This window comes from Lithobates pipiens, unplaced genomic scaffold (assembly GCF_037356315.1).
Source record: "Lithobates pipiens isolate NorthernLeopardFrog02 unplaced genomic scaffold, aLitPip1_a1.2 Scaffold_28, whole genome shotgun sequence".
Lineage (NCBI taxonomy): Eukaryota > Metazoa > Chordata > Amphibia > Anura > Ranidae > Lithobates > Lithobates pipiens.
In genome coordinates, this window is record NW_027507789.1 from 64,919,485 (window position 1) to 64,933,996 (window position 14,512).

The following is a 14,512-nucleotide window of genomic DNA, read 5'->3' on the forward strand; positions in this document are numbered from 1 at the left end:
GAGCTTTACATGTGGCGCACAGACCTGCCCTGCAAATGCTGAAGATCAGACCTTATACTCCAAAACCCATCCCATACAAAATGTACTGTATACAGATTACAGAATACATTATCTGTAATGATAACCTGTGTGCACAAAAAAAAAAAAAATTGATTATCTTTGTGTATAATATGACATTGCATATTAGTACATGGGATTGAACTATATATTTATAGGGGTTCCGTTGGAAAATAAATCCTGCATAACTTGGTTCTGACAGCCACAGCAATTCACTTGCTGCCTACTAATACTAGGGCAGTGACTTAGTAAACAGGTTTAGTTCAAGTGCTAACAGAATCAGTATTCAGAGTCAGGGAAGAGCAATCAGTTTACATTAAGGCCTCTTGCACACTTCAGCTTGATAAAGCTCAGTAAAGCCCATTGATTGTAACGTGCCTATGCACACAGGAGCATAAACAAGCGATATGAATTCTTTCGTAAAAAAAAAAGAAGAAAAATCAGCTTTTTTTGGTCAGTAATTTTTGCCTCCTGCGTGCAAATGTCCATTTACATATTGTGCAGAAGGAGAACGCGAGAGTAAGTTTTTGCACATTTATGCAAAAATATGCAAGTGCGTGCAAACACATATAAGCGCAATAGAAAATGCGTGCAAATACTTGCAAACATACAAAATAAAAATCTGAAAAAGTAGATGCTCAAATGGGAGTATCCTGTGCAAGAGACCCAAGTGTAAACAAATTGCATATTTGCCCCTGTAGCATCTGAAAAGATGGTGGTATTATCACCTTTACCATAGATAAGCCCCGTTTTTAGCAATATAGCTTACCATATATTGTATATAATTATATCCTGCTCTGCTGTGAACAAGCTGCTCTTGAAAGGCTAAGTCTACCATTTGCGCAAGGAAAAAATAAAAAAAGGATAAATGCACATACTGTATATTTGCAGAAAAAAAATATTTCATTTATTATTTATTTATTTTGCAAATGAGCCTGCAAAACATTACAACTGCAATTGGTGGATCATGGCGGCAATGCCAGGCCTCCAAAGTATGGACTTTTATTTAGAAAGCTGAAGGAATTGTCAATGGACTGTAAGTGCGGTGATCACTGGCACTCTCATGTTCCACTGATAATTACAAGTTTGTCTGCTGTGGTGGAAGATTGCAATTGTAGTTTATTCATTCACAGATCCTTGTGAATGAAAGACGTGGCTGAGTGGGAGAAGTTGCATAGTTGTGGAAAATTCAAAACTGCCAGCTGCTGCCTGGGAGAAGAACCCCATACGCTGTCAGATGGGAAGTTGGTTTGGGGTTGACTTGGCACCATGGTACACCCTGAATATGGGTGTAAAATGTAACATGCAATAAAAGGTGAAGTTATTCTTTAAAGGACAGGTTCACCTTTTATAACAGGCTACATCTTACACCCGCATTTAGGTGTAACATATTCTTGTTCTGCTCCTCTATCCCTCACTGCGACAGCGGATGGGGATTCTTCTCCCCACACCCGCTGTCAGATTTTTAAAAACTGTATGGCTGTCCAGGGCCCCGTCCACACAGTCACATCATTCATTCAACACAATCTGTTGATGAATAAACTACATGCCCCATCCGCCACTGCGGTAGATGGACTTGTAGTTTAAATGAACTGCGGGCTGAACTAATCAGCACACCTGTAGTTCATTCACACTGCTTACAACTCTAAATCAGACAACAGAGCTGCAGGCAGTGTGTGCAGGAGCCTCTCATTGCAGTAGATCACTGGTGCGATAGTTTGCAGGCTCCCGTTTAAAAAAAAAATTAAATACCTGCAAAAAGATGTGCATTTAGTATTTTTTAATGAAAGGGGAACTTAGCCTTTAATGACAGGCCACTAATATAAACTTATTCAAAGCAGAGACAAGATTCAACTTCAGTAAAGGGAACTTCTCATGATCCCATGTTTTATAGGCTGCAGGGACTATGACCAATATTGAATTCATTGGGAAAGTGCAGTTATTTTTTTTAGTTAGAAACAGATTGAGGAGTTAGAACTTCTCAATTTCTGCCACCTTACTGGACAGTAAGCAGGTTGAAATCTGTGCAAATGAGACATTAACAGAAATATTACACCCTTAAAGCTGAACTCCAGGTATGATCTTTATTACATACTTACATTGTTCAAGCTTGGCCTTCTCCAATTGGGTGAGGTGGAGAGGAGGGGCAATGACATCATAATCAGCACCTCTTCCAATAGGAAAATCCCTTGTATTAATTAAAAAAGATACAGGGTGTTCTGTAAATGGCTGCTGTACGGAGCGCGCCCCCCCCCCCCCCCCCCCGTGGTCAGGTCACTGGAAATTCTGGCAGTTATTCAAGTAGCGATTACTACTGTGATTGCCAGCTTCTACATTGGCCCCCCCAGTTATGAGATATACGCACTTATATTTGTACTAACCTGAACATTATAAGTATGCAATAAAAAAAAAAAACATACCTGGAGTTCAGCTTACAGTCTTGTTTTACTGCCATGTCCTTGTTGGTGAGATTCATCCTCAATTTCTGTCTGAGGGAAAATCTTTCCCATAGAGACACTAACAGCAATATCTTTTTTATGTAGACTGGACAGGTTCAACTAAAACCGTGAAACTTCTTGCACGTTTGGGCAAAGTGAGGGTAAATTATCTATTAGATTATTAGAATAATAAAAACTATTAGATTGTAAGCTCCCAGGAGCAGGGCCTTCCTAACCCTCTTGTATTGAATTGTATTGTTGCTGTATTGTCTCCCTTTTTTATCATAAAGCGCTGCGTAAATTGTAGGCGCTATATAAATTCCGTATAATAGAACTAAGAAGAAGAATTTTACCAAATAGGGAAACAGACAGCAACACATTGCTGACAGTGGTAAAAAAACGTGTAAATCTGTAGGAAACATAGGACCCTATCAAAACAACATTGGGAAATTAATAAAGATTGGCACAAGCATAATGCTTGCATCACTCTTCTAAAGTTAGAAAATGGAGCAGATGCCGCTCCTCATTAGGAAAAGGGGCACAAGATCCATTCATTTAGGACTGATCTGTCCCCTGTTCTATGCCGTCTCTGTAACATGCATAGCACAAAACAGAACAGCAGGAGCTGTATGCGCTGGATTCTTCTGCCCATTCTTGCTCAGCTGAAATCAGGAGGAAGGAGGACTGTGCAGGCTCTGTTTGCATGAGCAAAGAGAGGAATATGAGCTGTCTGCAGGCAGCTCACATCCTGTACACTAGGTCCGACATGGCAGGAATCTCCAGTTGTTTTCAATACTGAAAACGGCTGCAATTCCCTTGTTAATTAGGTGTAGACCCTGTGCTAGTTTCTATTTCACTCTGAAATAGAAACTGGCATTGGTGGCACAGATAGACCTGAAATAGATCTATCTGCTTAGTGAATGTGGTACATGCCACAAACACCAGCTTCCTGCACCATTATAATGGCATAGAATCCTTTGTCAATTCCCCAGAGTGTACCTGTCTTTAGAAAAGTACTAATAACTAGAGACTTATAACTCTAGGAGGGATGAGAATAATTCTGCAGTGACTGAACTGCTAAGACATAGTGCTCAGAAACAGCTAATGCATCAATAAATAAATGTCTTATGTGTTCGTCACTGGTCTAACAATATTACATTAGAGAAAGCTATTAAATGTAGTGTAGTTACTGAAGTATATGTATATGTATAGTAAAAACCTGCCCAGGCTATACTAGCAGTCTAAATAAGTGCAGGAAGATACAGATGAATGTAGTATGATAAATATAGGAGTAGCTAGTGTTCAAGGAGTGCACAGTTTGTCCGCAAGCAGCCACCATTTCCAGGCAGTGTGAAAAATGCTCATATGTAGAGCCACTGGAGTGCAGAGGTTAGTGTAAAGGCTGTATAATTAGGCTTCTTAGGTTACCCTCAGTTGTGAGATGAAGGTTGAAATATCTGTCTGCTGAACAATTGTTCTTCAGAACAATTGTGGCATAAAGCTGCACACTTGTATCAGCCAAGCCTGCATGTTTGATGCACTGAGCAGACACTCTCGTCACATCTGGGACAAGCCAACCCAGCCAACCAATTCTTCCTACAAGGCTAATCAGCCAGGCGTTTCCGTGCCCATAGATTTACAGTTCTTTTCTGATCAATCAGTTGGAATGGGTGCAGAGCTTCTTATATCCATGGGCACTTGCATTAATCATTTGCCTCCTGGCCCTTTCCCAGCGCTGATATCTTGCTTGGTTCTCTGTATGCGATTAAAGATTTCTTTAAACAGAGCCTTGTATTCTGGTTGGCTCTGTTCCAGCCTCCGATCGACGGCTTCTAGCTGTAGCGTGAGCACTCTTTCTGGTTCTACTTCCTCTGCTGGGAGATCCCTGCTTGAGTTGTCCCGTGACACTGGACGAGACGTCTGCACTCCAGTGTGGCAAAGGCTATCTTCATGCCGTCTACATTTAGCCAACAGTTCTTCATAACGTTCCAGCAAGGCATGGTACTGCTCATCCACTTCTCTTAGGATAGACATACCACGGCGTCTCGTGCTGTTGGCATGAAGAGTGTAGTTACCTTCATGTCGGCTAACAGCGTCCCTTCCCACAATGTCACTTAGCGCTGTGTCACTGCAGCTTTTCCTGACAGCGGAGTTTGGAGGTGTCTGATTGCTGGTCAGGTCCCCCTCTCCATCTAAAGGCTCTGGATCATCTGTTTCTGGGGTCTTGTTAAGTGGTTCCAGTAATGTTTGGGACAGGCTATCACCCCGGCCCAGGAGGTAACGCTTCACCTGTGTAAAGAGAGACGTAAGATGATTAATCTCTAATTATCACACATGGAAACCATTGAAAGAACTGTTTAAGTTGGACCTTACTCAAGTTTTAAGTTATTAACGTAAATGTCCTGCTTTAGAGTAGACATTACAAGATGCCTATTTATTATATTAGTCAGAAAATCTTTTTTATGCCCTTTTCTGATTTCGTTTTTCGGTGCTAAACTTTCCCTGACTTGATGGTTAAGCTTTACCAACTGCTATCCTTCAGTCCAAAGAGCGTGTTTTAAAAGTAGCATTCCAGATTTACGGTCATCTTAAATAGTTCATTTGGGCCAAGTTAGCCCAAATTAACCTTTTTCCTAGCTACACACACTATGTGGCACTCCGACAGCAGTGCAGGCAACTTTCTGTCTGCTGCTGGAAATAGAGTTTGGTTGAATGTTTCTCCACCATTTCAGAAACAAACACTCTCTCACTGTACTGTATCTATAAGGGAGCAGTGTTGTCACCTTAATGCCGGTCATCGACGGTTCGAATCTCAGGCAGTTCAGCAGGAACCAGCTGAGATTCAAACCGTGTATGGGTGGGCTGACTGTACCAAGTTGATCGATCAACTTGGGTACAACCAGCCTGCTGGATTTTACTTGCGATTATCGCTAGCAGTTGCTATACCAACTAGCATAAATCACTATGTTTTCCTAACGGGAATGGCTTCCCCTGCTGGGAGAATACAACGTCTCGGCAGGAGGGATTTCCCTATCACCACATTTGCACCATCTATGGCCTGGATGTGGGTCTTCATTATCTACATACCATAGGGGTCTGATAAGACTGAGATGGCACTGCAGAGTGCACAGGACACTGAACAGAACTGGATTCTGATTAACAGGTTTTTAACAAACTGATATAACAAAACACTTGCTGGGATATTCAACAAATAAAAAAGGGGCAAATATTAGAACTTCAGGGTTCACATACACTTAAAGCCAGCCATAGATGGCAGGAAGCGGGCAAGATTTTAACCATGTGTGGGCAGGCTGAATGTACCTAAGTTGATTGATTTAACTTGGGTAGAACCAGTCTGCAATAATCTGTGTGTTTTTCAAGCAGGGACACAACACCCCCCCACCACCACCAGCAGGAGAATACAATGGCTCGGCAGGAGGGATTCGAATCAAGCGATTTTCTTTCCTCCAACCCATTGCTGGCCTTAACTGCATCACTTATGATCTCAATTTCTGCATCACATTGGAGGGGAAGAATACATCAAGTGCATGGACACTGAGCATATTAGTAGTGCTTTGTGTGATCTTGGGAAACTTGCAATCTATATAATATATATAGAGATTTTATACTTTTATTAGTATCTTAATTTATATATATATATATATATATATATATATATATATATATATATATATATATATATATATATATATATATATATATATATATATATATATATATATATAATATATATAAAAGTATCTTAAATTCTATGTGTGTTTTTAAGGCCAAGTCCAGGCAGAGAAAAAAATTACCCCTTGCAGTGTGTGCATCTGCACTGCAACAGTTAATAGCTTGTTTTGTCCAGGGAAGAGGAGAAACAGTTTTACTTACCAGATCCTCTGTTCCCCCACAATCCAGCGGTGGACTGTCCCATGGTGTTTTCATGCCCAGAGCAGGGCTATGGACCCTGCTTTGGTCTTGATGATATCAGGACTCTTGACTGCTAGAGTATGGGATTGAAGAAGTTGCAGAGACCGGTTTAACTGCAGACAGGATCAGGTAAGTATATCTCCTTTTATTTCCCCCTAGACATAAATAAGCAATTAACACTTGCAGTGCAGGCACAATCCCACTGGAAGGGATCATTTTTTATTTTCCCGGAGTTGGGCTTTAAGTTTTATGTTTACAGGATTTACCTGCATGCCTTGCTATCTTCTTACCCAATGTTTATTTTAGATTAGGATTCAGCTACATTAAATATGTACAATCTAGTAGCAAGATCAGCCCTGCCAACTTAAGGTGGGGCGGAAATACATATTTTTAAAGGCTTTTTTGCATTTATTTTTGGATTTGGTCAGCTTAAAGCAGAAGGCCAGCTAAACAAATATATATAAATAAAAGAGACATGAGTATTCTAACTTAAATCTTGGTATCCTTTGTGCAAATTTTCCAAAACTCCTAGCCTATTTCGCTGTGCAGTCACTGCTGCTATCTCTGCTTATGCAGAGTTACCGATCTTGTATCCGACCCTATGGTTTTCTGCAGGCCGACTATAATGGGAGGACCCACAGTGCTACCAGGCTATGTACAGCACTTATATGGTGTCACGTCTACTTTTACAAGCCAATATCTCGATTCTCCAAGTCATTTGTTACACGTAAAGTGGGTTTATAATGTTAATGGCCATTTTATGCACAAATAAAGGGATTAGTTTGCCTTTAAAAGTTCACCTTTAAAAGTTTGGCAACACACACACGGGTGGTTACAGGTCCTCACTTGAAATTCTATGCAGACCGAATGAGAACAATACAACATCTACGTGGTTTATTTCACAATACATATTTATCTTGGAAATCTTTCAACCAGAAGGCTAATTGCTGTGCTGGACATACGACACTTGGGGATTTACAAACTTAAAATATAATATAAACTTGGAGCTGCAAAGCGACCATAAAAATAAGAAAATCAAAATTACTTTCAAGTATATGTGAACCCTCACCTTGTAAAACAACCCCTTCAGCTTAAAATAGGATTGAAAAGTAAAACATACCTGCGTATGTCTGTCTGTCTGTGTGTGTGTGTGTGTGTGTGTGTGTGTGTGTGTGTGTGTGTGTGTGTGTGTGTGTGTGTGTGTGTGTGTGTGTGTGTGTGTGTGTGTGTGTGTGTATATATATATATATATATATATATATATATACACCCACACAATACCTTTTTTGTATTTTTTTATAAACGATTACATAATCTCTGTTCTCAGCTGCATATGGGCTTAGAGAGGTGGGAGTGAGCTCATTAAGAGTGGGAGCTTGATGTTATGGCCCGTACACACAATCAGAAAATCGTACACAAAATAACGCTTTTAAAAGCGATCATACGATAATCTAATTGTTAATACACAGCTGTCAAGAACCGATCACGACAGTTCTTCTGATAGTATCCGATGGGACAAGCATGAAAATGTTTCTCGTACCATGCCAGATATTACGATTTTTGTTTAGGCCCCTTTCACACTTGTGCAACTTGTCCTGCGACTTTGGGACTGTAAAGTCATACCCCATGATTTCCAATGAGTCCCATTAATTTCTGTGCGACTTCAAAGTAGTCCCTGCACTACTTTGGTCCGACTTTGATGTGATTTAAGGTCCATAGACCTCAAGATTACACAGGCATTGCTTCAAGTCGCATCAAAGTCACGCAACTTTCAGGTTATACAACTGTGAAAGGGGCCTTAATCAGTACAGTTGTAGTTCGAAAATACAATACAAATACACTACAACACATTACATCACTTCTGAATTTTTATTCTGTTGTATGAGAATTTTCTGAACTTTAGTAAACTTTTAATTTTGAGATTAGCATGCAAAAAAAAAACAAATGGATGATCATTTGGCTGATAATCTCATTGCGTGTATCAGGCATTAGTGCTAAAATAAGTTTGCCCTGTTTTGAAAAGTGTCTAAAATGTAAAAAGCTGTGCTGCCCAGGTAAACCAATAAGGTTGAAAAATCTGACAGTATAGACAGATTTCTTTTAATTATTTTAATATAACGCATTAGTGTTGATTTTTTTAAAGGCAAATAGGCTGTTCACTTTTCAAGGGAATTTTCCCTTAGTTTAATGAAGTGAAGCTTTGCTGACTTCCATCATCCAATCACATACAAGTCAAGGGAAAATTCCTGTGCAATGTGAACAGCCTATTTGCCTTTAGTAAACCAAACACAAGGGGGGTTAGTTACTAAAGGAAAATCCACTTTGCACTGCAAGTGCACTTGGAAGTAAATTCGCTGTAAATACCTGGGGGGCATGCAAGGAAAATAAAAAACACCATTTTAGCTTGCACATGATTGGATGATAAAATCAGCAGAGCTTCCACTCATTTCAGATCTACCCCTTAGATTCAGAGCGACTGCACTTACAAGTGCACTTTCAGGATTTGCCTTTCGTAAATAACCCCCAATGTCTCCACTTCCATGCAGGCATATTGATCATGGCACAATCCTCACCTGCTTCATCTGCTGCAATTCCTGCAGTTCATTCTCCAGCTCTTTAATGCGTAATCTGCAGTTTTCCATCTCAAAGGCCCTTTGTTCCAGATCGGTATACTCCTGTAGCACTGCCTGGTACTCCCGCTCTGCCTTCTCCTTCCTCTGGCGTTCCTCTGCCACCTGGGCTCGTAGAGCATTTACCGCTCTCTGCAAATGCTCATTTTCTCTCTGCAAAGGCTTCTGAGACAGATCCAGACATGATGTATGCAGGCTGAATGAGTCTTCATACCTATGGATGAAGAATTCAAAAAATGAATGCAGACCCGAGAAAATGTCTAAATGAAGCCTACATTGAAAGACTGAACCAACCAACCTCACTGAGAGATCTGGACATGAGAAGAGTTAGTGTCAGGCCTCATTTACACTTGCGGTTGGGAGGGGGAGGTGGTAAAAACCAACTTAAGCTGCAAAGGCAGCGGATGGGGGTGTAAACATTCCAAAAATTATACCCCCCCCCCCCCCCCGGCACGTTTAGCAGGCAGTTGAATGTGGCCCATTCACCGGTTGCAGCATGATGCAGATTTGTAAGGCTAAAACAGACAGTGAGGTAGTGAGTAGTGACATGTTACAAACATCAACGCCCTTTTGAAGGTGTTTCAACACAAATTGCTCTTCAGAGGATGCAGCTAGTGTAAACCTATTTATGAAGGTAAGTGTTGGTGTTACATGGAGAGTAGGTGTGATCTTTAGTGTTAAGGATACAGGCAGATTTAGAGTATTGGTTATTTTTAGGGATACAGTGAGGATTGGGGTTGGTGTTGCAGGGGCAGAGGGTCTGAGGGTTATTTTTATGGTAACAAGGGGGGGTAGTATGAAGGTTGGTTTTATGGTAAGAAGGAGGGTTAGTATGTAGGTCAGTTTTAGAGTTAAAGGGGGGGGTTAGGGTTTATGTTACAAGGGAGTTAAGCTGGCTATATAGTAGAGTTTTGTTTCAGGAATGTTTATTTGATTTTCAAAACAGTGGGGTCAAATCGATGTCCATTTTCAACAGCAGTGATGGCAAAATGTGAAGGGGCAAGACGGAATTTTTTTCTCAAAAAGGACATATTTCTAAAAGTGAATGTGCCTTTCGTTTGAGAAATTACACTCATTCCAAAATCATCTAGCTTTGACCAATGTAAGCATGTATATGCCATACATGTGGGATCCCAATGGAAGCTGGAAATCACTGTGGTAGACAACGCTATTACAGTAGATAAAGAACAAGCGGGACTTTAAAAAGGTACCAAAAATAATATGCAATGAAGTTTTTATAAAAATATAAAATTTTATTGGATGTACGTTTCTTTAACCACTTGCCTACCAGGCATGAAAACCCCCTTTCTGTCTTTTTTTTTTTTTTTGTAAAAAATAAAAGACCCAGCAGCAATTAAATACCACCAAAAGAAAGCTCTATTTGTGTGAAGAAAATGATAAAAAATGTGTTTAATCAGAAAATTCGGATTCCTAGACTGGAGCCCAAGTTAAGGGGGCATACATGCAACCATAGGGAGAGGATAAAGATTCTGAAAAGTAAATCTACATGTAAGTTTATTAGCTTTATGGCCCTAATTGATTAGACCAGTACCAAAAAATAGGGTTAATTGGTAATTTTAAAGCGAGGCAAAATTTACCTTGTTCACAGTTTCAACAGTGTAGAACCAATGCGATCTTATTTGTCCCCAAAATAGAGGAAATTTGGTTTATTGCTTGGATATCTGGTAGAGGAACAGCAGACGGTATTTGCTGCGCCTTAACAGGACCAAGATAGAGACCAACAGCACTCCTGCTGCCAAGTCTGTTTTCCTGTGAAATCAGCCAGCAAACTCCTAGGAAAAAAAATTTGGATTTTTGTACTCACCGTAAAATCCCTTTCTCTGTAATTCACCGACCGACACAGCTCTTCTCTGTAAAAAAATGAGTTGTCAGCCCCATCACTGGAGATTACTAGGCAAGTTGTAATACAACACTTCAGAACTTTTAGTTCCGCCAATGGGGCGGTCCCTAGGCTACAACCCCACAGCCTGCTCGGGCAGACCTCAGTACATCAACAAGCAGTATAACGTAAAGAGAAAAAAGGAGGGGCGGGTGCTGTGTCAGTCGGTTAATTACAGAGGAAAGAATTTTACGGTGAGAACAAAAATCCTATTTTTTCTTATATTCACCGACCCACACAGCTCCTCTCTGTAAACTAAATGGGACATCCCCAAGCAGTGCCAAAAGAGGGGTGGGAAAAACAGCATAAAAACTTCATCCACCATGGCAAGTGGGAACTAGTGAAACTAAACCCACAAAAACAAACAAACAAACAGCAGTGTGTGGAAAAAACACCACCACATAACCGGGTATCCTCAACACTAGTGATCCCCAAAACCGCAACCAATTGCGGAAGTAATGCAACAGTGCATTAACATAACAGTACTGCGTTTTTATCGAAAAAAAATGGAAAATATATCAATTGCATATATAATTGCAACTACACGGCCGCCTGCAAAACTTTACGGCCAAAACAGGCATCAGCCGATGCACTGACGTCTACCTTGTAGAACTTGGTAAACGTATGGACAGACGACCAGGTCGCCGCCTTACACACCTGAGCGACCGACGCTTGGTGTCGGAAAGCCCAAGATGTTCCGCCTGCCCTTGTAGAGTGGGCCATGACCGGAAAGGGGGGCACCTGTCCCTTCAAGGCGTAGGCTTGTACTACAATCTGTCTGATCCACCTGGAAATGGTGGCCGACGAGACCGCCATACCTTTCTTTGGACCAGCCACCGAAAAAAACAGTGAGTCTGACTTCCGAAAGGGAGCCGTGGCAGACAGATACACCTTCAGAGCCCTAACCACGTCGAGAGCGTGAAGGGCCACCTCTTTGGGGTGCTTTGGCTTAGGACACAACGATGGTAATACAATGTCCTCATTGATATGAAAAGCCGAGACCACCTTCGGTAGAAAGGACGGTTGCGGACGCAACACCACCTTATCCCTGTGGATGACCAGATAAGGCGACTTGCAGGACAAGGCCACCAATTCCGAAACCCTCCTGGCTGATGTGATGGCCACTAGAAAGACCACTTTCTGGGAAAGAGTCAACAGTGGAATCTCCCTGATATTTTCAAACAGCGGTTTTTGAAGCGCCGACAACACCAGGTTCAAATCCCATGGGGGTAACGGTGGGCGCACCGGAAGGGACAACATTTCTTACCCCCTGAACAAAGGTACTCACTAAGGAGTGCGATGCCAGGGGTCGTTGAAAAAAAAAAGTGGTGCTCAATGCCAATCTCTGGTCTATTCCTTCCTGGAGAAACAGCAGGATCCTTGCTATGGAAAAGGAACGCGGATGCCACCCTTTCTCCTTCCAGGTACGATGGTATATCTTCTGAGAAGATTTCCATGCCCTCAACATAGTTGGAATCACAGAGTCCGACAGACCCCGGTTCCTCAACACCTGGCTCTCAATAGCCATGCCGTTAAAGCCAGTGATGGTAAAGCAGGATGAAAGATTGGACCTTGAAATAGGAGGTCCTCTTGCAACGGCAGTCGCCAGGGAGCGTCTGCTACCAGACGCACCAGGTCTACGTACCAGGGCCGCTGAGGCCAATCTGGGGCAACCAGGATTACTGGAATCACCTCGGCTTCCACTCTGCGAAGCAGACGTGGCAACAGATTCAGTGGAAGAAAGGCGTAGATCAGCTGGTACTGATCCCATGGAGCCACCAGCGAGTCTGACGCGTCTGCCCACGGATCTCTTGTCCTGGACGCGAATCTTGGCACCTTCCGATTGAGACGGGAGGCCAATAGATCCACATCTGTTGTGCCCCACTTCAGGCACAGCAGCCTGAATATCTCCAGATGCAATGCCCATTCTCCTGGGTCCAGCATCTGTCAACTCAGATAATCCGCCTGCCAAATTTTCCAACCTCGGGATGTAAATGGCCGACAGGGCCGGTACGTGTCGCTCTGCCCACCGAAGTATGTGAGCGACCTCCCGAGCAGCGGCTGAGCTTCTTGTTCCCCCTTGGTGATTTATGTATGCCACAGCCGTGGCGTTGTCTGACTGTATCCTGATCGGACACCCTTGAAGTCATCGACCATGTGTGGAGGCACAGCCTGATCGCTCTCAATTCAAGCAGATTGATCGGCAACTCGGATTCTTCTGTCGAACAGAGGCCCTGAGCCAACTGAACCCCCATCACTTCACCCCAGTCGGATAGACTGGCGTCCGTAGTGATCACCATCCATTTCAGAGGAAGGAACGATTTTCCGGACTGAATCACCGGGGACCTCAACCACCCGATCAGAGAGTCCCTGACTGGCTGGCTCACCTGGATCTGTTGATCCAGGGACAACTGAGATTTGTCCCATTTCAACAAGATCTCCTTCTGCAGTACTCTGGTGTGGAACTGGGCATAAGGTACTGCCTCGAAGGAGGCTACCATGAGTCCCAGTACTTGCATGCAAAAGTGGAGCGACAACCACTTGCAGTACAACAGCAGTTTGACCGCAGATCTGAGAGTCTGCAATTTGTCTGAAAGGAGAAAAACCCTCGCTTCCCTGGAGTCCAATAGCAAACCTAGGTACTCCAGATGCTGGGTCGGCACAATTACTGACTTCTTTAGGTTCAACAGCCACCCAAATTCTTGCAGGGTCTGCATGGTGATCGCCACATCCTCCTCTAATTCTGAGGTGGAAGATGCCCTCAGGAGGAGATTGTCCAGGTAGCCCACGATCGTGATCCCGTGTTGTCACAGCAACGCCAATACTGGAGCCAGTACTTTGGTAAAGACTCGGGGGGCTGATGCCAGGCCAAAGGGAAGAGCCACAAATTGGTAATGTGCTTCCCCGACTGCCAAACGCAGAAACTTTTGATGCCGAAGGCATATGGGTATGTGCAGGTACGCATCCTGGATGTCTAAGGACGCCAGGGGGTCCCCTTGATGGAGTGATGACTACTGAGCAAAATGATCCGATTCTGAACTTCTGAACTCTTACAAGGTGATTGAGGGCTTTCAAGTCAAAGATCGGACCTACCCCTTCCTTCTTGGGAACCACAAACAGATTTGAGTAGAATCCCTGGAAGCGTTACGATTCCGGAACTGGTACAATCACCCCCTGATTCAGCAAACCCCTACCGCTCACAAAAGGGCCTCCCGGCGAACCGGGGATATAGGTATGCTGGAGGGGAAGAATCTGTTTGGCGGCCAAGAGAGAAACTCTAACTTGTAGCCTGTGGAAATCAGATCACAGACCCATTGGTGGGATAACCGGGAGGACCACTGGGCTGCAAACCCCCGAAGGCGACCCCCCCACCCGAGACATGGGTGGGGGCAAACCTTCATGCGGTAGCACTTTTGTTCACAGGCTTATTAGGCTTGCGGTTCCAGGGATGCTTTTGACCGTCCGTGGGCATCCTGTCGGGCTGGGGGCGCTTTGTCGAAGCACCGAGTGGACGAAAAAGCCGCTTGTGAGTGGAAAAAGAGGGCCCTTCCCTA

General features: G+C 43.0%; 1 protein-coding gene across 1 annotated transcript in view; it reads right to left on the reverse strand.

The window, feature by feature from the left end:
- Positions 1–411: 411 nt before the first annotated feature.
- CDR2L (cerebellar degeneration related protein 2 like) overlaps positions 412–14,512 on the reverse strand; it is a 43,930-nt gene continuing 29,829 nt past the window's right edge. The window contains exons 5-6 of the mRNA XM_077459335.1: positions 9,002–9,272; positions 412–4,784 (exon numbers count right to left, since the gene is read on the reverse strand). Of these exons, the coding sequence (XP_077315461.1) occupies positions 4,203–4,784; positions 9,002–9,272 (853 nt within the window). The 3' untranslated portion in view covers positions 412–4,202. The remainder of the gene's footprint in view (positions 4,785–9,001; positions 9,273–14,512) is intronic.